This window comes from Aethalodelphis obliquidens, unplaced genomic scaffold (genome assembly GCF_003676395.1).
Source record: "Aethalodelphis obliquidens isolate GAN/ISIS:26980383/991018 unplaced genomic scaffold, ASM367639v1 scaffold35, whole genome shotgun sequence".
Taxonomy (NCBI): Eukaryota; Metazoa; Chordata; class Mammalia; order Artiodactyla; family Delphinidae; genus Aethalodelphis; species Aethalodelphis obliquidens.
The window spans coordinates 8594262-8619059 of NW_020837979.1; the positions used below are offsets into that span (position 1 = coordinate 8594262).

Consider the following 24798-nt stretch of genomic DNA (forward strand, 5'->3'; position numbering starts at 1 on the left):
CCTGACCTCGCCCCTCTGTCCCTTTGCTCCCACAGCTCCCCGCCGGCCCAGCAGCTCTCCTTCCTGCGCAGCGGCCTCCTGAGCAGCCTCTACCTGCCCTCGGGCCTCCGCCCCGTGCCCCTGCTCCGGTGGCTGTTCCAGGTGAGCACCGCGGCCTGCCGCCAGGGGGCGGGAGCGTGCCGGCACAACAGTCTGGGCAGGGCCGCTGGCAGGGGGGGCTGGGCACCCACCCTCTTCTTCTGGCCTTGGGTGCTGCTGGGTTTGTCCCAGCTGAGGCTGGAGGAGGGAGGGGGGCTTGTGATGACAGAGACAGGGAGGTGCAGGGACCGGTCTGTTGTCTTCACTCCGGTCCCCCCAGAGCGTGTGCCTCACAGGGTGTTGCTTTGCCCCCAGAGGCCCTCTGTGTGATTCCGGCAGGGCCGCTCAGCAGGTGTGAGCACCTGCTCGCCTTGTGTCCAGGCTCATCTCCAAGTCACAGGTCCCGGCCCTCGTCCCATGGGCAGCGGGAGCACAGCCCTGCGGCAGCCTTGCAGGTGTGAGGGCCCTGGTGAATGCTGAGCTGGGGTGCTCGGGTGTTTGCCTCCCGCCGTGGAGTTGTAGGTCGGCTGGAAAAGCCTAGAACAGCTGCTCTGTCTTCCCCTCCCTTCCGTTCCGGTTGCTGCCAGGGGCACATGCATTCTGCCCGGGGCTCAGAACCTTTGCGCTGAGAAAGACAGTGAGAAGCCAGCAGGGAAGGCCCGGGAACCAGCTGCTGGGATCTGAACGCGGGGCACGGGGATGCAGCCTTGGCCCCCACCCAGGACCTTCCCTTGCCCGGGGACCGGCAGGTCCCAAGTTCCAGCTGGTCCCATTCCTGCCAGTTGGAGCCTGGACCCCAGCCGTGAATTAGAGCCACCCTGCGGGGCGGATTGTCCTCGGAACTCCTCGGCCTCGGCAGGCTGGCTGCCTTCCAGAAGGAGCCCTCTGGCTCTCTCTCCTTCCCTCTGGGCTCCATCCCATCGGCCCTGCCCTGCCCCTCCCCCGGGCCCAGGCCACACAGGGAACAGAGCGGCCATTATTCTCCGTCCACACTCAGTGCAGGCTTCTTTCTCCTTGCTCAGCGCACGACAGACGCAAAGTCGGGCATCGGAGGCACAAAGAGCCGGTCTGAGATGTCGCCCACAGAGGGTCCTTGTGTGACCCTGACACGGCGTGGAGGCGTGAGCGAGCCCCGCCTTGTCTCTCCCCCCACATCTGTCACCTGAGGGGTCCCCGAGAGCAGAGGACAGAGCCCTGCTCCTCCACATACTACTGTGTGACTTGGGGAGTTATTTAACATCAGCTCCGTGCCTCAGTTTCCACTCTGTAAACTGGGGTCGGTAGTCCCACGCGAAGGCTGAGTGAGGAAATCCTGTGAGCTGCCTTGTCCTTATAGCCCCCCGAGGTTCTGCCCAGGGTCTGGGCATCATCTGGAAGAAATGAAGTTAGCACGGAGGTCAGGTTCTCCATCTCCAGCAAGGAGAAACAAAGCAGCTCCTCTCCCTGCCCACGGCTAAAGTCAGATCAGTGAAAGGGGTGCGCTTGGCCTTGGGGACCTCTTCTGGGGGAGACCCTGCCCAACATCTTTGTCTCCGGAGGGGAAGGAGGACCAGGGCAGCTGCTGTCTGCCACTCACGTGATCACACTACAGGCTTTAGGATGGGCTCTGATGTTTCACTTCCGAGGTTTTGGTTTTCTTGTCACTTGGAACTTATTTTCCCACAGCAACAGTAGCATTGGTTCTTTTGCAGACCTTGGTTCAGGACAGGCTACATGCTGAGCTCTAGGGACAGAAAGGTCCTGGAAATGGTGTCCCAGGTAGATGCGTAGAACGTGGCCATGGGGTTCCGCATACTTCAGAACCGCGCGCTGTTAGTGAGAGGCACAGATCCACGGGGGCTGCCTGAAGCTGCTGGGGCGGGTGGCGCTCCGATGAAGGTGCAGGGGCGGTTCGTGGGATCCAAGGGCAGGGATACAGCTGGGCCTCAGGGTGAGCTGGAACCAGGTTGGACAAGGGTTGGGATCCTAGGACAAGCTTTCGGCTTCTCTCTGTACCCCAGGCTCCATGGCTAAGTAAATTCTCAGGAAAGAGAGTCTGATTGGCCTAAGAGGGGTTCAGTGACCACCCCCAATCAAAGGCAGCTAGGGGAGCAGGCTCACAGGGCTGCTGGGGTCCCACATGCATACCCGGGGTTGATTCTGAGAGCTAGGGGGTGGGGGAGTTGAGCAGACCGCTCCAACCCTGCTCCTTCAACTCTCTGGAAAGGCCATCCTGTGTCCCCATAGAGACTAGTTCCTGCTGTCCGCCACCCTCCCTGAAGCCGGGGGCTTCAGTGGGGTGAACAGTGGGCGCTGGGTGAGTAGGCTTCAGCCTTAGTGCTCGTGAATTGTGTGAGCTCGTCACTGGAGCCCTAGTGTATGCTTCCCAGGTGAGCTTTGCTGGGGAGGGCAGACAAAAGCAGGAAGCTTATGCTGTCAGTGAATTTGTATTCTTGTTGGGGAACGATCACGTGTTCGACTATAAAAAAGTTAGGAAAGGAAGAGGGAGGCAGGGTTCTCGTGTCTTAGGTCAGATCCCTGGGAAGCAGGAAGCCGCCCCTGTGAGGGAGGGAGGGCAGCAGGGCCGGGGCAGAAGGAGAAGCCGAGTAGCAAAGCAACTGCATGCCAGGCCACGGCCAGTCCTGGGGTGCTCTGGAACTGGGATTACCCTTTAGAGTTGTCCCATTTGAGGCAAGGGGTCCTGGCCTTTGGACCCCAGCATCGGCTAGTTATCAGACGAAGGCTGCACTTGGAGAGGGGGGTGTGACCTTGGGTGAGGGACTCCCTCTGTCCGAGGTCAGTCAGCCAGCAGCAATGCCCAGCCCGTGGGGGTGGGAGCCTTGGTCCTGAACCGAGCGCCCACTGCAGCGGGCTTTCCTCGGCACTCTCCAGAGGGAGGATGGTGTGCTGCACGGCGTGGCCTGGCCTCACCTGTGTGTCCCCGGACTGGATGGCGCTGGTGGGGAGGGTGCATGTCTCCATGTCACACTCTGTTCACGTTCCAAATCCCCAGCTGTGGCCGCAGACTCAAGGAGTGTTCGAATAAGAATCCCAGTGCGTTTGAGTCAGGTGGGTGCCCTGCCCACCCTCCCCCCACCAGCTTGTTGAGGATCCGCACTCAGTACCTAGGACCTCCCAGAGCCGGTGGGCTCCCGAGGCTCAGATGTTCGGAGTGAAGGCCCTGGCCTGGAAGTGATGTGAGGGCCTCGAAGAGGGGCCGCACTTTATCTTGTACAGCTGACGGTAGTCAGTGCCGCTGAGCTCTTTCTCTTCCCTACACCGGTTCCTGCCCTGGAGGGGCGTGGCTGTGACCACAGGGAGTGAGGGGCAGAAGGACCAAGACTCCCACACAGGGAGGTGGACAGAGTAGGAGATTTCAAGTCACATAGACCTGGGATTGAATCCTGGCTTTTCTGCTTCGTTGCTCTGTGACCCTGGGGAAGTTGCTTGACCTCTCTGAGCTTGGTTTCTTCATCTGTAAAGCAGCAATAATGACAATATCCTTCTACTGTGTGGATTCGTGAGGATTAAATGGGACGTATTTAATATGGCGTAATAAAGGTTTCTGCTATTACTCCATAGGAATGACCCAGCTAACCTGTTTTTTTCTTCTCCTCCTAGCTGCTGACATGGCCTCCAGAAACTTCTTTGGGAGCCTTTGGTCTCCTGTGGGACCTCAGCGTGGATGGGCTCTTCCGTCCGTCTGGTCAGTACCTCGGGTGCAGGGCAGCAGCTGGCATGCTGGGTACCCAAGCTCGAGAGCCTACATAGTACTCAGCTCTCAGCCCTGCACCGCCCCAGCCCAGTGTGTGGGAGAGGTGCTAGTGGGGGTGTTGCATCACCGGGACACGGAGACATCAGGCCATCTTTGGCTCTGGCTCCTGCGTTAGTAAAAAGCTGAGCCAACAGGCTCCCCAGCACCTTCTCTGGCCTCAGCTCCATGTCACCAGGGCCAAGTCCAGGCTGACTTCACAGCCTTAGGATCCTGGAACAGTCTGGGAGCTGGGTTCTCTGGATTTACGAGGACAGCTTGCCTCCAGCTTCTTCCTGAGAGCCCCAGTTTGCTTGGGTGGGTTCCAGGAACATCTGCATCAAATCAGGGAAGCTCTTTGGGTTGGAGTCACCAAGGGGGAGGGCCCTGAAGCTGTGCCCCTACCCACAGCCCTCCTCAGCTCCTAGGGCATCAGCGGAGCCCCTAAGTTTGGACTGGGCTGGAGTGAGAGCTTTGAGTCTGTACCTTGGTCCTGACATGTAAAGGATACACTTAAGTTATTTTTATTTGTTTTTTTTTTTAGTTTATTTACTTATTTTTAGCTGCGTTGGGTCTTTGTTACTGCGCGTGGGCTTTCTCTAGTTGCAGCGAGCGGGGGCTACTCTTCGTTGCGGTGCACGGGCTTCTCATTGCGGTGGCTTCTCTTGTTGTGGAGCACGGGCTCTAGGTGCGAGGGCTTCAGTAGTGGCACGTGGGCTCTAGAGCGCAGGCTCAGTAGTTGTGGCGCACTGGCTTAGTTGCTTGGAGGCATGTGGGATCTTCCCAGACCAGAGCTCGAACCCCTGTCCCCTGCATTGGCAGGCGGATTCTTAACCACTGCGCCACCAGGGAAGTACCTGAGTCATGTTTACCCTTTCAGATGTTCAGAGTTCCACAGAAGCAATTAGTTTCCCCTTCTGTGGCTGCACCCTTACCGGGCTGTCATCGTTTGGTGCCTGAACCTAGACACTTTGGCACCAAAAAATATCATGTAACCGATTGAAAGGTGCTTAGGGCAGACAGCGAGAGGGATCCACAGGTTTCCAGACCGCGCCCTCGCCCACCAGCTGCAGTCTGCCCACGCTCCCGCTAAAACATGGAAGCACGTAGCTCTGAAGGCCAAGGTTATAGGCCCATGATGCACCATTAACCCCCCACCACCACCACCGGCAAGCAGCCCTTTGAATTTCTGCATTTGTGCCTCCCCTCCAGGCGTTGGCTGAGCTGGGGGCCATCTGTCACATTAGAGCATTCCAGACTCCTCCCACTCCCCCCTCCCCCGCCCCTGCCCCTACACCTGGGACCCTCTAACTGAGGTCCTCTGAATAGCGCCAGTCTCGGCCTCCTCTCCCTTTGCATAACCTCTGCCCCTGCAGCCTGGGCTGCCCTTTCACGCCTCTGTGGCAGGCCTGCGCTTTGGGGAACAGAGGCCTCCCTTGTCCCACTCTTCTCCTGCGCGAGGTGGTCTGTGTCTCCTCCCGCTGAGGCAGAGGGGACGTCCCACTCTTCTTTGCTTCTTGCCACATTGTCCGTGATTCGCCCTCCACTGGGATGGGGTGGACCCGGGAACGGGCCCTTGAGTTCAGCTCTGGTAGCTCATTCCACTGCAGAGCGGTTCTCCCGGCATTAAGGTGGGGGCGGAGGGGGGGGGAGGATGTCTCTTTCCCTCCCGTTGGAATAGAGACTGGGCCACAGAATGCTGTGCCCAAGGTCAGGATCTTGATTGGTTTGGGCAAAGGCAAAGGCCTGGTTCGCAAAAGAAGGGAAAGCGGGGACTATTTGTACCCCCGTGTTCACAGCAGCATCACTCACAACACCCAAATGGCGGAAGGGACCCAAATCCCAATCGTCCACTGACGCCTGAATGGATAAGCAAAATGTGGTCTATACATGCAGTGGAGTATTATTCAGCCTTAAAAAGAAAGGTAATTCTGGGACTTCCCTGGTGGGCCAGTGGTTAAGGCTTCGCCTTCCAATGCAGTGGGTGTGGGTTCCATCCCTGGTCAGGGAGCCAGGATCCCACACGCTTGGCAGACAAAAAACCAAAACATAAAACAGAAGCAACATTGTAACAAATTAAATGAAACATTTAAAAATGGTCCACATTCAAAAAATCTTTGAAAAAAAAGGGAAGGAAATTCTGTCACATGCTACAACGTGGATGAACCTTGAGGACATTGTGCTAAGTGAAATAAGCCAGCCACAAAAAGATAAATACTGTAGGATTTCTCTTATATGAAGTACCTAGAGTAGTCAAATTCATAGAGACAGAAAGTAGAATGGTGGTTGCCAGGGGCTAGGGGAGGGGGAATGGGAGGTTAGTTGTTCATGGGTACAGCGTTTCAGTTTGGGATGATGAAAAAGTTCTGGAAATGGGTAGTGGTGATGGTGAACAATGTGAATGTACTTAACACTGCTGAACTGTACGCTTAAAAATGGTTAAGATGAAAAAAAATGGTTAAGATGGCAACTTTTACGTTATGTGTTTTTTACATAAGTTTTAAAAAGTAAAGGCCAAGCCCAGAGTCAAGAGCCAGGTGCCAGGAGAGAATCTACCAAAAGCTGGAACTGGAAATCAACTGCTAGTTCAGGGAGCATTTGTATGGTTAAATTAGATCCAGGATTGATGCAAAAGGAAGTCATGTTTCTCAGATTTGTCAACGACTTGAGGTGCTCTGTGGGGCACTGCCCTCTGGGGCAGAACTGTGGGGCTTTGGATCTGTGATTGGTATGTGAGTTTTCAAGTTGCCTGGCCTTTCTCTTTTGTAAAATGGGGGAGACTTGCAGGTGTGTAAATTTCCATCTTTTTCTGGAATATGTAGCTGACCAGAGGTTCTTCCTAGATTATCCCGGGAAAGGTCTTACACAATCGCCTTCATCACAGCCTGCTTCCTGAGTAAGGGGAGAACCCGGGTGAGGCCGGGTCTCTGGCAGGGCCTGGGATCCAGGCTTCAGAGTTGACCGTCATGGGTGTGCTCCGGGCGACTGGGGCTAAGGGCTGAGAGCCCACCGTTTGCTGGAGGATTGGAGTAAGGTGGGAATTGTTTTCCTGGTTTAAGAAGATGGTTCCTGCCCTCAGGGGGCTGATAGGTGGGAGGGGATTAAGTGTCCAATTACAATAGGAGATAGAGAGGAGGCAGAGGCAGAACTACTTCTAGTTAGACGGGGGAGGCAGGAATCGGGAAGTGCTTTGTAGAAGAGGGAGCGGTTGATTCATCTCCCAAAAGACGTGTAGGGCAGGGATTGCAAACGCGGTTGCAGTGGGGACCTAGTGAGATCGGTGACTAGAGAGCTCCTGGCCTGTCTAAAGAGGCTGGCTCGTGCCGTTTTGCCAGATCTGTCCATTTTCAAGAGACGCTATGTTTTAGTTGGGATGTACTTGGACTCGTAAGTAACAGATGTCCAATTAAGAACAGTTTATCATCTCACATGACAAGAAATCCAGAAGCAGGTTGTTCCATGGTATGTTCAACAGATTTGCATCACCAGGGCTCTGGCTTAGCTTGTGTCTCCCTTCCCACTACTCCCCCTGAAGGCTGCAGAATGGCTTCTGTAGCTCCAGGCATCATCATGTTCTCACAAGACAGCAGGGTTCAAGGCAGAAAGGATAAATAAGGGTGAGGGATAAGAGATCATTGCTTCTTATATATTTTTCTCTCTTTTTATCAGGACATTCTTTCCATTTTGTTTCATTAGACAGAACTGGATCACAGGCTCTAGAAGACCCCTTCTACCTGCCGGTACCCTTTGAATACCGTGGCTTTGTCTAAAGAATTTTCAGCCTCATGAATCCTATACCTCCAGGGTAGAATCCAGGAGACTCTTTTTTTTCCAGCCTCCTTTCAAATATTTGAATTTTTAGTTTTGGAATTTCCATCTAGTCCTTTATTGTTTTTTATAGTTTCTGTTTCTCTATTGGGATTTCGTATTTGTTCCTATTCAACATGAGCATATTCTCATTTGCCATCTTGAGCACAGTCATAATAGCTGCTTTAAATCTTTGTCATTCTAACATCTGGAGCATCTAATTCACTACATGGAAAATTAAGTATGAAAGGGAACATTGAGAAATGAGTCAAGAAATCATACCAAGTAAATACCAGGGCTCTTTGTCCTAGATCTCTCGGATATTTTCCAGAACTGTTCACGGAGAATCGCCTGCTGCTTGCGGCCTGGCTTCCCTACCTAACCTAGAACACTCGCGGGACTGTGCAGGTGAGGTGTCCTGGCGTTCAAGCTTCAGAACCTTTAAGGTCAATCGGTTTTTGACATTTAATAAAACTGTTTTCTGCTCAAACAGCCAGAGCCTGTTTCTGTTGCCGTGGCTCTCCACCACGGGCTGATGTGCTTCCTCCACTGGGGTGGACCCACTTGCCCCGAGCAGACACCAGGATGAAATGAGCGTTCCCTTCCCAGGGAGGAGGGGGAGCATGGCTCTTGGATAGGCAGCCAGCAGAGTCTGTTGTAGCCAGAATACGGATGTTTATGTGAAATCTCCTGTTGGTAACTAATTCTGTTAGGAAACAAACCCCAAAAACGCCCCACTGTGAACCCATCTGCAGACTATTTGACTGTAGATAGAATAGAATATAGTTCTACTGGTTTGCAGCCCTGGGCATAGCCCTGGCTGTGGAGAGATTGGGGGGAAGCCAGGAGCAGCGAGAGTGGGGCTTCCTTTAAGGGGCTGAGTAGGAGATAAGACTGGACGTTTCGGGCCAGATCTTGGAGGACAGTGGGGGCCATTACAGGTGTAGTGAAGCTTCATTAATATTTGGCAAGACTAGGACAGATTGTTGTTGTCGTTGTTATTTAGATACATTTCATGTACCATATAATTCACCCTTTTAAAGTGTATGATTCAGTATGATTCACAGAGCTGTTCAACCACTGTCTAATTCTGAAACATTTTCATCACCCGCAAAAAGAAACCTCAGACCTCAGCAGTCACTGCCCACTCCCCACTCCTCCCAGCCCCCTGGCAACCTCTAATCTACCTTCTGTCTCAGTGGACTTGCTTATTCTGGACATTTCATGTAAATGAAATGAGACAATATGTGACCTTTTGTGTTTGCTTCTTTTACTTAGCATAATGTTTTCAAGGTTCATGCATGTCGTAGCATTCCTTTTTACGGCCGAATAATATTGCATTTTATGGCTGTACCACATTATATCCATTCGTCAGTTGATGGGCACTTGGGTCGTTTCCACTTTTTGGCCCTTGTGAGTAACACTACTGTGAACATTGGCACACAAGTGTTCACGGGGACATACGTTTTTAGTTCTCACTGGTATATGCTTAGGAGTGGAATTGCTGGGTAATACGGTGGCTCTATGTTTAGCCTTTTGAAAGACTGCCAAACTATTTCCTGAAGTGGCTGCGTCATGTTACATTCGCACCAGCCATGTCTGAGGGTTCCAATTTCTCCACATCCTTGCCAACGTCTGTTATTGTCCATCTCTTGATAATAGTCATACTAGTGGGTGTGAAGTGATATCTCCTTGTGGGTTTGGGTTTGCATTTCTCTAATGACTAAGCATGTTGAGCACCTGTTCCTGTGCTTGTTGGCCATTTGTATATCTTCTTTGAGGAAGTATCTGTTCAAATGCTGTGCTCATTTTGTGATTGGATTGTTTGTATTTTTTTGTTGAGCTGCAGTTCTTTTATATACTCTGGATATTAGACCCTTACCAGATGTGTGATTTGCAAATGTTTTCTCCCATTTTGTGGGTTATCTTTCCATTCTCTTGACGGTGGCCTTTGATGCACAGAAGTTTTTAATTTTGATAAAGTCTAATTTAGCTGTTGTTTTCTATTGTTGCCCATACTTTGATGTCAAGCAAGACACCACTGCCTAGTCCAAGGTCATGAAGATGTTCCCTTATGTTTGTTTGTTTATTTTTTATTTAGTTTATTCATTTATTTATTTTTGGCTACATTGGGTGTTTGTTGCTGCGCGCGGGCTTTCTCTAGTTGCGGCGAGCGGGGGCTACTCTTCTTTGCGGTGCGCATGCTTCTCATTGCGGTGGCTTCTCTTGCTGCGGAGCACGGGCTCTAGGTGTGCGGGCTTCAGTAGTTGTGGCTCACGGGCTCTAGGGTGAAGGCTCAGTAGTTGCGGCGCACGGGCTTAGTTGCTCCGTGGCATGTGGGATCATCCCGGACCAGGGCTTAAACCCGTGTCCCCTGCATTGGCAGGCAGATTCTTAACCATTGCACCACCAGGGAGGTCCCTCCCTTATGTTTTATTCTGAGAATTCTATAGTTTTAGCGTTTCCATTTAGGTCTTTGATCCATTTTGAGTTGATTTTTGTATATGGTGCGAGATAGGGGTACAGCTTCAGTCTTTTGCATGTGGATATCCACTTGTCCCAGGACCATTTGTTGAAAGACTATTCTTTCCCACAGTGAGTTATCTTGGCACCCTTGTGGAAAATCAGTTGACCATGGATGTACGAGTTTATTTCTGGACTCTCAGTTCTATTCCATTGATATATATGTGTGTGCGTGCGTGTGTGTGTGTGTGTGTGTGTGTATATACACACACACATATTTGTCCTTATGCCAGTACTGCAAATTCTTGATTATGGTAGCTTGTAGTAAGTTTTGAAATTGGGAAGTGTGAGTTCTCCAACTTTGCTCTTTTCAAAATTGTTTTGGCTATCCTGGGTCTCTTGTATTTCCATATTAATTTTAGGATTGGCTTACTAGTCTCTTCAAAAATGACAGCTGGGCTTTCAATAGTGATTGTGTTGAATCTGTAAGTGACTTTGAGTGTTACCGCCATCTTAATAATATTGAGTCTTCTAATCCATGAGCAGGAGATATCTGTCCGTTTATTTAGATCTTCTTTAATTTCTTTCAAGAATGTTTTGTGGTTTTCAGTGTACAAGTCTTACACTTCTTTTGTTAAATTTATTCCTAATTATTTTATTCTTTTTGATACTGTCGTAAGTGGAATTCTTTTCTTCGTTTTCTTTTCAGATCATTCCTTGCTAGTGTGTAGGCATACAACAGATTTTTGTGTATTGACCTTGTATCCTGCAACCTTGCTGAACTCGTTTATTAGCTCTAATAGTTTTTGTTTTGTTGTTTTTTTATGGCAGAGTTTGGTTTTGAAAGCAAACATATTCTTGTGCAACTAATTGCTTGCGAGAAATGACCTCATGTTTCTCTAACAAACATGTTTTGGCTGTGCTGGTGTAGGACTGGCCAGTAACTCAGTGCCAAACATACTGACTAGGCAGCAGTGCCTGGAGAAGAGCGGCTCCATCAGTGAGATGGAAATACTTTGGAAGAGAAGTAAAACAGGTGTAGCTCCTTTCCCGCTAGTTTCCAAGACAATGTTCCTTCTGACCTACTCATTCCATTCCCTGCCAGCTTCTATGATAGTTGTGTGGGAAGGGGAGAATATAACAGAATAAAAGACCCTGGCCAGTACATTCTTTGGATGTTTTTTAAGTGGGCGAGAAATTTAGCTCTCAGAACAAATTCGTTTTGTTTTCATGAGCAGTGTCTTTGGACGCTTTGTCCTTCCTCACTTGGTCACCATGCTTTTCCCTTTGTCCCCAGAGCTCCAGGGTCGTAATTTGTCTTGGGTGCGCCCCGTTTTGCGGGTGGCTTTCCTTTCTGTCATTGGTTGCTTGTATCCTCTCTCCTCCCTCTTCTCAACCTTCCTTCCTTCCTCCCTCCCAGGTAATATCTATAAGGTAGCTTCTTGTAAAAAGAAGGACACAAACCAAAAGATGACCAATAAACTCACTAGCCAATGGAACCTGGTTTTATTTTGTCAAAAGTGCCCTACGTACCAAGTGCTGAAAATTCAAATACAAGAGAAAGGTGCAAAGTGAAAAGCGAATGCCTCCCTCCCTGCCCACTCCCCACGGCCCCTTCCTCTCCCCAAGTGCTCCTTATTAACAGTTTCTCGTGATGATTTCCAGGAACAGAATTAATGCACAATCCACATAATATATGTTTTGATATTTACAGGTTGTATTTATACCATCTTTCTTCCGTCATTTCGGTATTCATCTGAAATTGCCTCCAGTGGAGAGTTTCTCTTCTAAGAGTTTCCCAGCTCTCTCCCTGGGTGTCAGGAGAGGCCACAGCCCACACAGCACAAGTTGGACAGGGTTTTCTCCAGAGTTGAAGGGTCCTGGAGGTAGATGAGCCCCCAGGGTGTGAAAAGAAAACATTAACATTTTAACTCATCTTTTTAAAAACAGTTTTGTTGAGGCATAATTGACATACATGAACCTATACACATTTAACGTGTACAACTTATACATGAAACACAGGTATATACCCATAAAACTGTCACCACATCAAAAAATTATATCCGTTGTCCCCTGCCCTCCACGTTTTCTTGTGCCTCTTCGTAATTAATTCATCTCTCTCCCCTTTTGTCTCTAAGAAACCACCCATCTACTTCTTGTCACTCCGGATTAGTTTGCATTTTCTGTAATTTTATATAAATGGAACCATGCAGTAGGTGCTCTTTTTTTTTTTTTCTGGTCTGGCTTCTTTCAATTACTTTGAAATTCACACGTGCTATTGTGTGTATCCATAGTTTATCCCTTTCAATAGCCGGGTGGTATTCTGTTGCGGGGCAGTACCACAGTCAAGGCTTGGTGGACATTTCGGTTGTTTTCAGTTTGGGGGCTATTAAAATAAAGCTGCTATAAACATTGTTATGCAAGTCCTTGTGGGGAGGTCCCTTAGGGTAAACATCTACAAGTGGATAGGCTAGGTCATACAATAAATGTGTGTTTAGGTTGTTAAGACATTGCCAAACTATTTTTCTCTAAGTGGTCATACCATCTCCACCAGCAGTGAGGGGGAGTTCCAGTTGCTCCACATCTTCCCTACCACTTGGTATAGTCAGTCTTTTTAAGAAGTATGTGGCAGTAGCTCATTGTTTTAATTTGCATTTCCCTAAAACCTGATGATCTTTGCATAGGCTTATTTGCCATCTGTATATCTTCTTTTTTTTTTTAATAAATTTTTTTTTTTTTTTTTTTTTTTTGGCTGCCCTGGGTCTTTTTTTTTGCGCGTGGGCTTTAGTTGCAGCTAGTGGGGGCTACTTTTTGTTGCGGTGCACGGGCTTCTCATTGCAGTGGCTTCTCTTGTTGCGGAGCACGGGCTCTAGGTGCGCGGGCTTCAGTAGCTGTGGCTCGCAGGCTCTAGAGCGCAGGCTCAGCAGTTGTGGTGCACAGGCTCAGTTGCTCCGCGGCACGTGGGATCCTTCCGGACCGGGGCACGAACCCGCCTCCCCTGCATCGGCAGGCGGACTCCCAACCACTGCGCCACCAGGGAAGCCCATAAATATTGTATTTTTTGATGCTATTGTAAATGGAATTGTTTTCTTAATTTCATTTTCAAATTATTAATTTCTAGTGTACTGATATACACTTGATTTTTGCAGATTGGCCTTGTATCCCACAATCTTAATAAACTTGTACTTTGCTGATAATTTTTATCAGGAATGTATATTGGATTTTGAGATGATTATATGGTTTTTCTTCTTTAGTCTCTTAATATGGGGAATTACACTGACTGATTTTCGAATGTTTATTCCTTCATCCTTGCATTCTGGAATAAATCCTATTTGTTTATAATATATTAATTTTTTACGTATTGTTGGATTCAGCTTGGTAAATTTTTGCTGAGAACTCTTACATTTATGTGCATGAAGGATATTTGTCTGTACTTTTCTCTTTCTGGTTCTGGTATCAGAATACTGCTGGTTTCATAGAATATGTTAAGAAGTATTCCCTTCTCCTCAATTTTCTGGAAGAGTTTGTGTAGAACTGGTATTATTTCTTCCTTAAATGTTTGGTAAAATTAGCCAGTGAAGCCATCTGAGCTTTGTTTCATGTGGGAAGATTTCAAACTACAAATCTGATTTTTAAAAATATATATATGTTTATTTGTGATATCTGTTTCTTCTTAAGTAAGCTTTGTTAGTTTGTGTCCATTCATCTTGTCAAATTTATTGATATAGACTTTTTCATAATATTCTCTTATTATCCTTTTTAAAAATTTATTTATATTTTATTTTTGGCTGTATTAGGTGCGTGGGCTTCAGTAGTTGTGGCTCGTGGGCTCTAGAGCGCAGGCTCAGTAGTTGTGGCACGTGGGCTTAGTTGCTCCGAGACGTGGGATCTTCCCCGACCAGGGCTTGAACCCGGGTCCCCTGCACTGGCAGACGGATTCTTAACCACTGAGCCACCAGGGAAGTCCTTATTATCCTTTTAATGTCTGTTGAATCAATGATGATGGTCTCTTTCTCATTCTGATATTGGTAATTTGTGTTTCTCTCTACTTCCTGATCAGTCAGGTCACAGGTTTATCAACTTTATTGATCTTCTCAAAGAACTAGCTTTTGGTTTCATTTATTTTCCTTAGTTTTTTGTTTCTATTTCACCGATTTCTGCTCTTACCTTTATTTCCTTTCTTCTGCTTGTTTTGCGTTCGATGTGCTTCCCTCCCCATCGTTCCCCCCCCCACCCAGTTTCTTAAGTTGGAAACTTAGATCACCGTAGCTCACGTTAAGTTCTCTTTTTAATATGTTATATCACATACATAACATATTAGTATCACTGTGCAATTACATAGCTTATAAATGTGTATTTGTTGGAGGTATAACTTAAAAAATTTTAATGACAGATATGTACCATCAAAAAAGTTTGAAGACCAGCAGACCTAAATGAGAAGGAAATCCAAAAAAGAGGGGATATATGTATTTGTAGAGCTGATTCCCTTTGCTATACAGTATAAACTGACACAATATTGTAAAGCAACTATACTCCAGTTAAAAAAAAAAAAGTTTGGAGACCAGCAAAAGCATTCTTCGATTGGAGCTCTGGGCAGACTCATTATTGGAAATTTTGAGCAGCCACATATCATGGGAACACAGGGCTGCATGATTGGTGTTGGCGTGTAGGATGGGGTGGATGGAGTGGAGTCAGGGTGTCCGACAGTCACTCCCTTGGCAAAACCCTGCAGCAGCATTGGAGTGGCATCAGGACACAGGTGGAACTGGGCAGTCAGATGCCCAGTTCTCACCTGAGGGGCCAGCACTGAGCACCAAGGATTGTTTTCAGTTAGCAGCAATTGTGTATGTGAAACACCTGGTGTACAGGGGCGGCTCAAAATGATAGCGGTTATCAGAACAAAAATGTACTTCTTTATAAATCGGAGATCATTAGAGAAACTGAAGGAACTAAGCAGCACAAATGTTCTAAATGCCGTCTGTGCCTCTTCTTCACTTTTGTAGTTCTGTTTTGGCCGTGTATCTCTCAGCCTGTTCTCAGCTGGTTGGTTTCTGTTTTTCTTTTTGTTTCCTCGCATGGTCTTCAAGCAGTCAGAAACTCCTTAGTTCTATAAGATCCGGTTGACGCTCTCTGCTCTTCGCAGTCTTACGAGGAGTTGTCCTCCCTTCACCTGATCTGTCTCCCATGGTGGGCGGGGCAGTCTCCAGCTGGAGTGGCAGGAAGCAATCCATCCAGAGCCCCTGGAGCCTCCCGGACTGGAGGCCCAGCCTGTGGACAGTGGCCCCTCAGGGCTCCACATGGCCTTGTTATTCGTGGATCACACACGTACAAGGAGCACTTACGTGCCAGGCCCAGGGCCCACCCTGTGCTCATGTGTGGGTGCCCTTCACTTCTGAACTTCACAGCGCAGGTGCCTCTGTCCCCAGGCCCCAAGAGTCAGGCCGGGATCCAGGTCTGCCGCCCCAGCACGCTGGTGCTGCGAGAGTGTTGTGTGGACCCACATGGGCAGGAAGACACGTTGAGGACCACCCGGGAGATCCCCACCCGGCACCAGCTCCCTCGGAACTGGGAACTGTCGTTGGCTCAGCACGGCCCCTCCAGAGCCCTCAACAGGAACACGACAATAACAGTAATTCAGCTTCATAATTGATCCTCATTTTTGAAACATGTTATTGTCTGTGGTGATGATAAAAGTAGTTTCATTAAGAATAATAGCTAACATTTCTAGAGAGCTCATGCCAGGCACTGAGCCCAGGGCTTGGCCAGTCTCATTCAGTCACCACAACCGTCCAACAAGTAGATACTATTATTTTCCCATTTTTACAGATAATTAGGGGGCTGGAAAGCCTGAGCTTCATACTCTCTGTATGGAGTGCACAGTTTCCTATGTGGTCAGCCTGACCCCCCAGTCCAGCTCATTTTATCTTTTTCTCTGTCTTGCTCTCTGTGCTCCGGCCTCACTGACCTTCTTTCCCCCACCCCCATCTGTCCTCCTGCTGCAGGGCCTTTGCATGTGCCGGTTTCTCCACCCAGGATCTCTCTTCCCTCCTCCCAGCAACTCCCTGGCTTTTGCCTTCTTCACTCTACCTCTTCCTTGGGCTCACATGGCCTCTCTAGCATTGCCTCCCGAGGCAGGTCTGCACTGCCCCCCTCTCCCACCCCCCATCCAGCCCCCACTTCCTCTACTCCCACTATCCCTTTCCCACTCTTTTTGGCTCTGGTTATAGCTGATGGGTGGATTCTTCGATTCATATTGTCTCTCCCGATGGGCTGTGAGCCCCAGAGCTCAGGGACCATGTCTTTGCTCGTTTTTGTTTTAGCCTTCACTTGCGTCCCTGGCAGCTCCATGAGCCGAGTACACGGTAGGACGCGGACTATATCCGTTGAGTGAGTGGCCACGTCTCCGGGACCGTGTGTGTTGCCCACAGCAGACGTCAGCATCTCTCCCCACCAGACCCTCTGAAACCCCGCGGTCAGTCAGCTGGGGAGCTGCCTGTCTGCTCCTCCAAGGTCAGGACACGGGGTCCGCGGGCCCCGTGGGGACCAGCACGCGTGCTTTACCCCAGCTCAGCGGGCATCTCCCTGCTCCCTGGACCTTTGACTCTGACCCACCACCTGTACAGCCGGGTCACAGGGTGCCGCTCCATGAGCTGCTGGGCTCAGGTAGCTTTGATCTCCCAGAACACACGTAGAATAGTACTGGCACAGGATTTTTTTTTCAACTCCCAGGTGGTCGTGACGTGCGGCCAGGCTGAGAAAGGCTGGGAGCCAGGCTGGGAGCCCTGGGAGTGATGCGGGCCTGGGGCTGCCTTCCTTTCATTCCTCCCTCTCCCCCGCCCGCATTATCAGCCAGAGCAAGTGAGGATGGGCCCCAGGGTGCCGCTCTGGTGTGAGGGCCTCGGCTTTCCTTAGCGCAGGGGTTTCCGAACTTGGCTGGTATTAGAATCACTTGGGACTTCTTAAAAATTCCAGAACCCAAGCCACACCCACCCTAATTAAACCACAGTCACTGGGGGTGGACACAGGTGGCAGCAATATTTGAAGCTGCTCCCTAAGTGATTCCAAACTGTGCAGACAAGTCTGAGAACCACTGCCTTAGGTTCTTAGCTGGGCCCCCGATGCAGAACATACAGCAGACACCACCTTCCCTTAGACTGTCTGCTGCCCAAGGTGCTGTGTGCGGATACCTTTTCTTCTGTTGTTGTTGCTGTATTTTGGGGTTTGGGGTTTTTTTTTTTTTTTTTTTGGCTGCATTGGGTCTTCGTTGCTGTGCGTGGGCTTTCTCTAATTGTGGTGAGCAGGGGCTGCTGTTGGTTGTGTTGCACGAGCTTCTCATTGCGGTGGCTTCTCTTGTTGCAGAGCACGGGCTCTAGGCGCGCGGGCTCAGTAGTTGTGGCACGCGGGCTTCAGTAGTTGTGGCTCGCAGGCTCTAGAGTGCAGGCTCAGTAGTTGTGGTGCACAGGCTTAATTGCTCCACGGCATGTGGGATCTTCCCGGACCAGGGCTTGAACCCGTGTCGCCTGCGTTGGCAGGAGGATTCTTAACCACTGCACCACCAGGGAAGTCCCTGGTGTCTTCTGTTTCATTTTATTCCAGAGGTCAGGACCATTCCCAAAACTGCAGGTTCAGAAATCCGAAGTGAGAGAGAACCGGTGGGCCATGCATTCAGGGACGTTACTGGGACGTCTTTGGTTGAGTCTGAATCAGTCTCAAATTCTTGCTTTTGAAACTTGAGAGGGTAGTTGGCTGCTGCCTTCCTGAGTCACACTGAAGGGGCCTTGCATCCTTAAAAACAACTCAAGAATGTGTACTAAAGTAGCAAAGTGAGGAAGTAGCTGCCTGGAGGTGAGACATAATAGCTGGGCCTCTAGCAGCCACCCTGGGCTGCCAGGTGGTCTTGAGAAGGAGAGGCACCTGCTGAGAACGGTGGAGCAGCGACATCACCCAGGGTCCCACAGGACAGTCAGGTCCCCACTGTGTGGCTGCCCACTCCAGGCTTCTTTTTCATCAGAGAGAAATAAAACTCTAGCTTATTAAGCCCAGGTGGGTTTTTTGTTTTGTTGGGGGGCGGGGCTTTTTGTTATTTGCAGCTGAATCTAATTCTAGCAGATACCATGGGTTCAGTGGTTTGGCTCAATGCAGGTCTGTCCTACACACAGAGCCTGGAATGCTCAACGGTGTTAGGTGGCACAGGGCAGTGGTGTGAGTTACGGAGGGCAGTAGAGGAGAGGTGGCCTGGGGACGGCGTCACCTGCCCTGCACACACCCTCAGCTCGTGGATCAGCAGACCAGGGGCTGACAGAGCCTCTATGTGTGTGTACGTGTGTGTGAATGGGTGGTGTGTGTGCACGCGTCTGTGTGGTGGGGCGTGTCGGTACGTGTGTGGGGGTGTGTGTGAGTAGCGTGGTGTGTGGTGAGGGGTGTGTGTGGAGGGGTGGGCGCCCGCTGCGTTACATACAGCGAGGTAGGCAGGGAGGCTCTAGGGCCCCGTGGGGAGGGCCTGAGCTCCGGGGGAATGGCAAGAAAAGGGAAAACAAGGGGCCAGCAGGATGGGTTGCCCAGCAGAGAAGGAACAAGAAGGAAATTAGGAAGAAAGCGGGCAGCGCAGGTCTGGGGGGGAGCCAGGGGGCGTGAGAGGCCGGAGCAGCAGCGAGCGGGTCTGGGTCGGGGCGCATCAGGGTCCCACCGCCAGGGCGGTGCTCTGTGGGGAAGCCGTGAGAGGCTCTGTCCCGTGCTCATGCTGTAGTTGGGGCAGTGAAATGTGCGTGTTCTTGAAATGTGGGCTGGGTAGGATTTTGTGTTTCTACCGCACACTCTGATCATCCCTCTGATAGCGTCTCCTTCGCCCTTCGTCCCAGCCCCGCAGAGGGGTGGGTCTGTGGGCTGGGTGCCGGGCCCCTCCCCTCCTCTCCCAGGCCTCTCTGGCCCTGTCCCCATCCCCTCCCGCCGTCCCCCACCCCTGGGCCTGGCACCAGCTCCAACACGCCGGGCTCCTGGCTGGACCCAGGTCTCTGCAGGGCTCTTCCGCCCGCCCGTAGCATCGCCCTGCGTCACCCTGACCCCTTTCCTTCCCCGCCACTTACACACCCGGGCACGGTATGTTTATTTTTCGTGAGCGTTGTCTGTTTCCCCATGAAACCTTCAGCTCCATGACACCAGAACTTTAATCGCCTGCTGTTCACTTGCTGTCTGTTGACTGAATAACAATTTTAAATGACTAGGGCTAGAGCTGATTGACTAAAGCCCGTGATGTAGAACAAGTTTCAATTTAAATACAAGAGTGCTGAGGGGAGTTAAGTAATCAGAGCTGGGAGGTTAAGAAACCATACGATTTTAAGCCTCCCCTAGATGTTGGGAGCCCCACCCACGCTCGGGTGTGTGATGCGTTCCTTTGGGAACCAGCACCCCCGTTACAGCTGACGGGGACTCCGCCTGCTGTGGCACTGAGGGGTCTCAGACGGTGTCAGAGAATCAGGACCCAGTCAGATGGCGCCTGCAACACCCAGAATGCTCCTTAGCAACTCGATTTGGGGGCGGGGAGGGGGAGGACAAGGACAGATGTCTGAAGACTCCGCTCCCCTAAGGCCCAGGATGGGACCTGGTGGGTGTGAAGAAGGGGTGAGCAGGCCCGGGCAGGGGGGCTGGCACGGCCGGCGCTGAGGAGGGTTCTCAGGATGGGCATGGTTGTCCCATTCAGTGGAAATGGTGCCAGGAGAGTGGGTTACGTGACGTAAAGCTGCTTCGGAGTCGCAGATGGAAGAGTCACTTTTATTTCAGACCTGATGCCTTTCTTCCCCTGACTTCCCCCGAAGCCTCAGTTCCATCCCAGGAGAGCTTTCAGATTCACAGTTAATAAACAGAGCCCAGATGCGCGGGGCTGTTGGCGCTGGCATTGGACACGGCCCAGGGCCCTGGTGCTCCCCCGGGGGATCACCTCAGATGACCGTGCTGTGGGCGTAGAGGAGCTGAGTTCGCGAGACTTTTCTTCTGTGTCAGCTCCAGAAAACCCTCCTTCGGGGCAAACCGTGCTCGGGAAGAGCTGAGCACATGGCCTACTTACGGGCAGCGTTAATTACGGGCTCTCGGTGCCTGTCCTCACTTAACCAACTGCCCGGGCTGTCGGATGGGGACTGATTGACCCCGAGGTGACCCAGGCCCCTTTCTCTGACCGCTCCTGACACCTTAACTCCGGGTGGAGCGGGCGTGTGGAGTGATCACCGGGGAGGCGCAGGGAGAGGAGCCGAGGCCAGGCTGGGCCTCTGGCCGGTGGGGTCTGCACTGCTGCTGTCACGGGGCTTCAGAGGCACCTGCGGGGGCTGCCGCGGGGAGCCGGGTCCAGGGCTGCGGGCAGGGTGTCGCTGCCCCGCTGGGCTGATTCTCTTGCCACACCGGCTTCCCCTCCCTGGCAAGGTCACCGGCTGCCCACACTGTCCCCCATGGCTCAGGCTCAGGGAAACAGTCCTCTCTCATTGTGTTTTGCAGCCTTCATTCTTCCCAGCTAGTTTGTGTAGCGGGCAAGGGGTAGCATTACCTTTCTCGGACTTGTTAAGCTGCCCAAGAGGAAAAAAATAAACAAACAAGAAGGTTTTTCCTCCTCCCAGAGTCTCATTACTACTTGGGTGAGCCTCGACCCGTATACGTTTCCAGAGAGAGACACTCGATGCCGAGCGGCCCAAGGCTCGTCCCTGGACGGGACTCAGACCCTCCGCCGGCCGTTCCACCGTCTGCTGGCTCTGCAGCCACGCGGGACCGTTGCCGAGACACCTCAGCTCGTTGAGGACGCCCTGTTTCTTGCCTTGGGTCGCTGGATGTGCCAGGCTCTTTCATGCTCTTTGTCATTTCTGTCCCTTTGCCGGGCGTGTGCTTCCCGCCTGCCGTTCCGCCTCCCCCAGCCCCCAGTTAATTTCCCCTTCCCCGAGTAGCCTCCCTATCTTTCCCCGGCTTCGATTTTTGCGGGAACACACTCTCTTGTATTTGTTTATCTGCCTGGCTCCTCTACCTCCTAGACGTGAGCTCCCTGAGGTCAGGGGTTCTACTGGGTCACCTTTTTGTCTTTGGTGACATGGTGGGGGTCCATCGAGGGGGGCCCTCAGGTGGGAAGGTTCATGCCTGAGCTGCTCGTGCGCTCCTGGCCCAGCTTCCACACTCTTGATTCCCACAACTCACCCGCTGTCAGATCCCTCATTTGCCTTCTCAGCACTGCCAGCTTGTGACGTTTTTCCAGTTTCCCTCTTAGTCATGTACTGCTTGGTCAGGTTTGTGTAGGATGCTCTCCATTCATGTGTTCATTCATTCATCATTCATTCGTCATCCATCCGTCCATCCATCAGCTCCCTCCACACACTGGCCACTCCTCTAGGCTCTGGGTGTGCAGGGGTGAACAGCACAGATGTAGTCCCTGTCCTTATGGAATTTACATTCTAATGGGGAAAGACAAACAAGAAGCAGTCAAGTCAGTACATAAGATGATGTGGAGGGGTGAGAGGGTGGAGACGTGGGCGCTGCCCCTCGATGAGGCTGTGGACGCCGCAGTGCAGGAGAACGCGTGGAGCGGGCTGCGGAGGTGCAGCCGTCTCTGGGAAATACGCTCCACTGCGTTGCCTGTTATTTCTCTGTTCTCCCGGTTCAGAAAATATCCTTAAATAGCCTGACAGGAGAAAAGGCCCTCAGTCTGTAAGGTTTTTCCCCTTTGCTGATGTGGTCAGAGTATCGTTCACGTCTTGTTAAGAGAGAATGTCCTCGAAGCTCGAGCTTGCTGAGAAGATGCGTCCTGGGCTGCAAGGAGGGGCCCTGGCAGGGACGGTGGACCTGGGAGTGCCCAGACGTTGCCGCCAAGGCGCTGCTGAGTCCGCAGTAGGTGCAGAGCTGGCCTCAGCCCTTGGTGGCAGAGAGCCCAGGGCCGCGGAGCCTGGTGTCTCCTGAGTCTTGCTGTCTGGAGGCCTCTGGTTCAGGACTTGGCATCTGGCTCAGCTCGGGGCAGCTCAGTGCCCCAATGGCTGCCTGGTGGAGATGGTCAGTGTGCCGTCCTCCCCGGTCCCTTGCACGTCAAGATGGCCATAGCTTGAAGACGGGAGAATGAATGTCCAGGTTCCCAAAGCGCCAGCAAGTATCTGAAACCACTGGCGTCTTCACAGCTCCAGATAACACCCGTGCTGCCCGAGGATGGGGCTACCAGCCCCGCTTGTGGGCGCAGTGCGGCCTGTCCTGCTGTGCCCTCCCTAACCCCCTGCCCTTCCTTGGCCTGACAGATGCGGACACGAGCTTGTGGTGCCCCTCGCTGCAAGAGGTCACGGCCGCGTTCCACAGCCTGGGTACCCACAGCCCTGCTTTGCAGCCCCCAGGGCCCCTCCAGCGCGATGGGAGGTGAGTACCTCCCCCACCTCGGTGTCCTTCCTCATGCGGTCCACAGCCACTGAAAGCAGTTCAAACCCATCAAATCGTGTACATTAAATATGTGTAGTACCAATGACACCTCAGGAAAAATGTAAAAAAACAAAACAAAACAAAATATTACCCCACAAATAGACTCTTCTAACCATATATCCATGCTAGGAAACACTAAAGTATTTTCTTTTCTGTAGATGTAATACGCCTGGCCGTTCATTACAGAGCTCCATTTTCATTATTGTTGGTGGTATCCAGCCTTGGCTCAGTAAGCATTTTACAAGTTAGAGAAAGGAAAGATTTCCTCTGATGATTATTTTAAATTATGTGCTTTTTTTTGGCCATGCTGTGCGGCTTGTGGGATCTCAGTTCCCCGACCAGGGATTGAACCCGGGCCACAGCAGTGAAAGCCCGGAGTCCTAACCACTCGGCCACCAGGGAACTCCCAAATTATGTGCATTTTTTGAGGTTAAAAATAAGAAGTTACCAAGCTCAGGCTCTAGCCCAAACGGCGAAGCACAGAGTCTGAGGGAATCCCAGCACACAGGTACCCCTGAGTACGGTTGCGCACCACGAATGAACGGCGTGTGACGCAGCCTCGAGGCAGGGACGAGCCAAGCCAGGCACGGCTGAGTCTTGCTGCTCTGACTGGCATTTGTTCCCGCCCCTTCCTGACTCAGCTCTCGCCGCCCCTCCTCTCCTAAGACGCGTCCCAATCTCTTTGGTCTGTCTCCAAGCCCCTCCTGGCACATTACCTAATATCAGCTCATGGCCAGCAAGGCACAATTTTACATGTAATTTCCACAGTGCTCCACTTTGTGTCATGGGTGCCCCCTTTGTGCCCTGGGCAGCGATGCTAATTTGTCTCCACCCTCTAGGGACAGAGCCGGACGATACATAGACGACTCGTGTTGGGTGAATGGGTTGTAAAGGTGTCAGTTACGGCACATCCAAACTCTCTGTTGAGAGTTCTTTGAGCAGCTGGTTTGAGAACCCCAGACAGGCTGCGCCTGCCGACAAGCCCTCAGGGCGCCGTGGTGGGCGGATGTTTCTCTAGGGGAAGGCCAAAGCTTTCTCAAGAACCTGTTCCACGACTGTGTTTGGTAATTGTCTGCCAAAGCAAACCAGACCAAACCACACTTGCTGTGCTGCAAATACCCTGCCGTGTGCCAGCCTGCCGTGGGTGACAGGGAGCGGGAGATGAAGCTTTGCGCGCTGGCCTGCTGCTCACCCCCTGCTGTGCAGCCCGGTTCCTAACAGGCCTCGGACCTGTACCGGCCTGGGGCTTGGGGACCCCTGCTCTAGACTATTCAGGGAACACCAAGAACATTCTGGTATCTCTTCCACCAAGGGTGTGGCGTCCTTCACGGTTACATGGGCCACAAGAGAATCTTCAGGGCAGGCAGTCTTCTCTCTATCGTCCTCCTCGGAGGCTCGTCCCGTGTCAGTTGGTTCCACGTCGGGTGCTTCTCTGTTGACCTCTTGGGATGTCACCATCTAAGGCTCCGCTGGCCGAACAGGTGCCCTGGGGCTCCTCTGGGGCACCCACAAGCCTTGCAGTGGCCAAGACTGGAAATGAGGGCACACGTGGGCGCACGGCTTAGCTTGGCTGGCTTGCTCGTTGCTGTGAGAAAGACAGGTCTTTCACCAGTTGTTCCTAATCTCAGATTTCCTTAAAACTCATCACCGTCTCATTGAATGCTTCAGGATTTCCTTCCAGAAGGGAACAGCCCTGCTGCTGCTGGACCATATGCACATCGTCTGATGTCTGCCAAGTGGACAGCATCTATTAGATGCTCGGCATCTATTAGATGCTCGGCATCTATTCCTCTTCATTGCATTGACCTCGGTCTCGCAGAGCCCAGATGACGGGTCTGGTTTGGTTTGGCGGTGCAGGCCTGAGGAGAGCACCCGGCCTGCAGCCCCCGTGGTGGGGCACCTGACACACTGCTGGGCTCTCGGTTATGGTGGCGGCAGTGCTTGTAGCTTCCCTTACAGTCTTCCCTCAGAGAAGGTGCAGAGGGTCACTTTATTATTTTTTTCCAACAGTAATAGGGGAAAACAAATAGAGAAGCTGACATACTTCTCTTAAGAGTGTAGAACAATGTCATTGCAGCCCAAACTCCAGCTCCTGGCTGTTGGCCAAGCCTGTGTTGAGGCTGGGAGGCGGGGGTGGGATGAAGCTGCTTTGCAGGTGGAGTCTGGCAGTGGGACCCTCAACTTGCCCTTCACCTGCTGAGTCCTCTGGGAGAGGAGTGGGCTTATTAGGCTGTGAATTCCTCTTCTCCGAGGTGGAGGCCTGGGGATGAGCTGATGCCGCGTCCCAGAACAGCAGT

At 51.6% G+C, this 24798-nt stretch overlaps 1 protein-coding gene across 1 annotated transcript in view; it reads left to right on the top strand.

The window, feature by feature from the left end:
• The window catches only part of FAM178B (family with sequence similarity 178 member B), an 81618-nt gene that overhangs the window by 15302 nt on the left and 41518 nt on the right, over positions 1-24798 (top strand). Inside the window, exons 5-7 of the mRNA XM_027128627.1 lie at positions 36-141; positions 3679-3763; positions 22327-22441. Of these exons, the coding sequence (XP_026984428.1) occupies positions 36-141; positions 3679-3763; positions 22327-22441 (306 nt within the window). The remainder of the gene's footprint in view (positions 1-35; positions 142-3678; positions 3764-22326; positions 22442-24798) is intronic.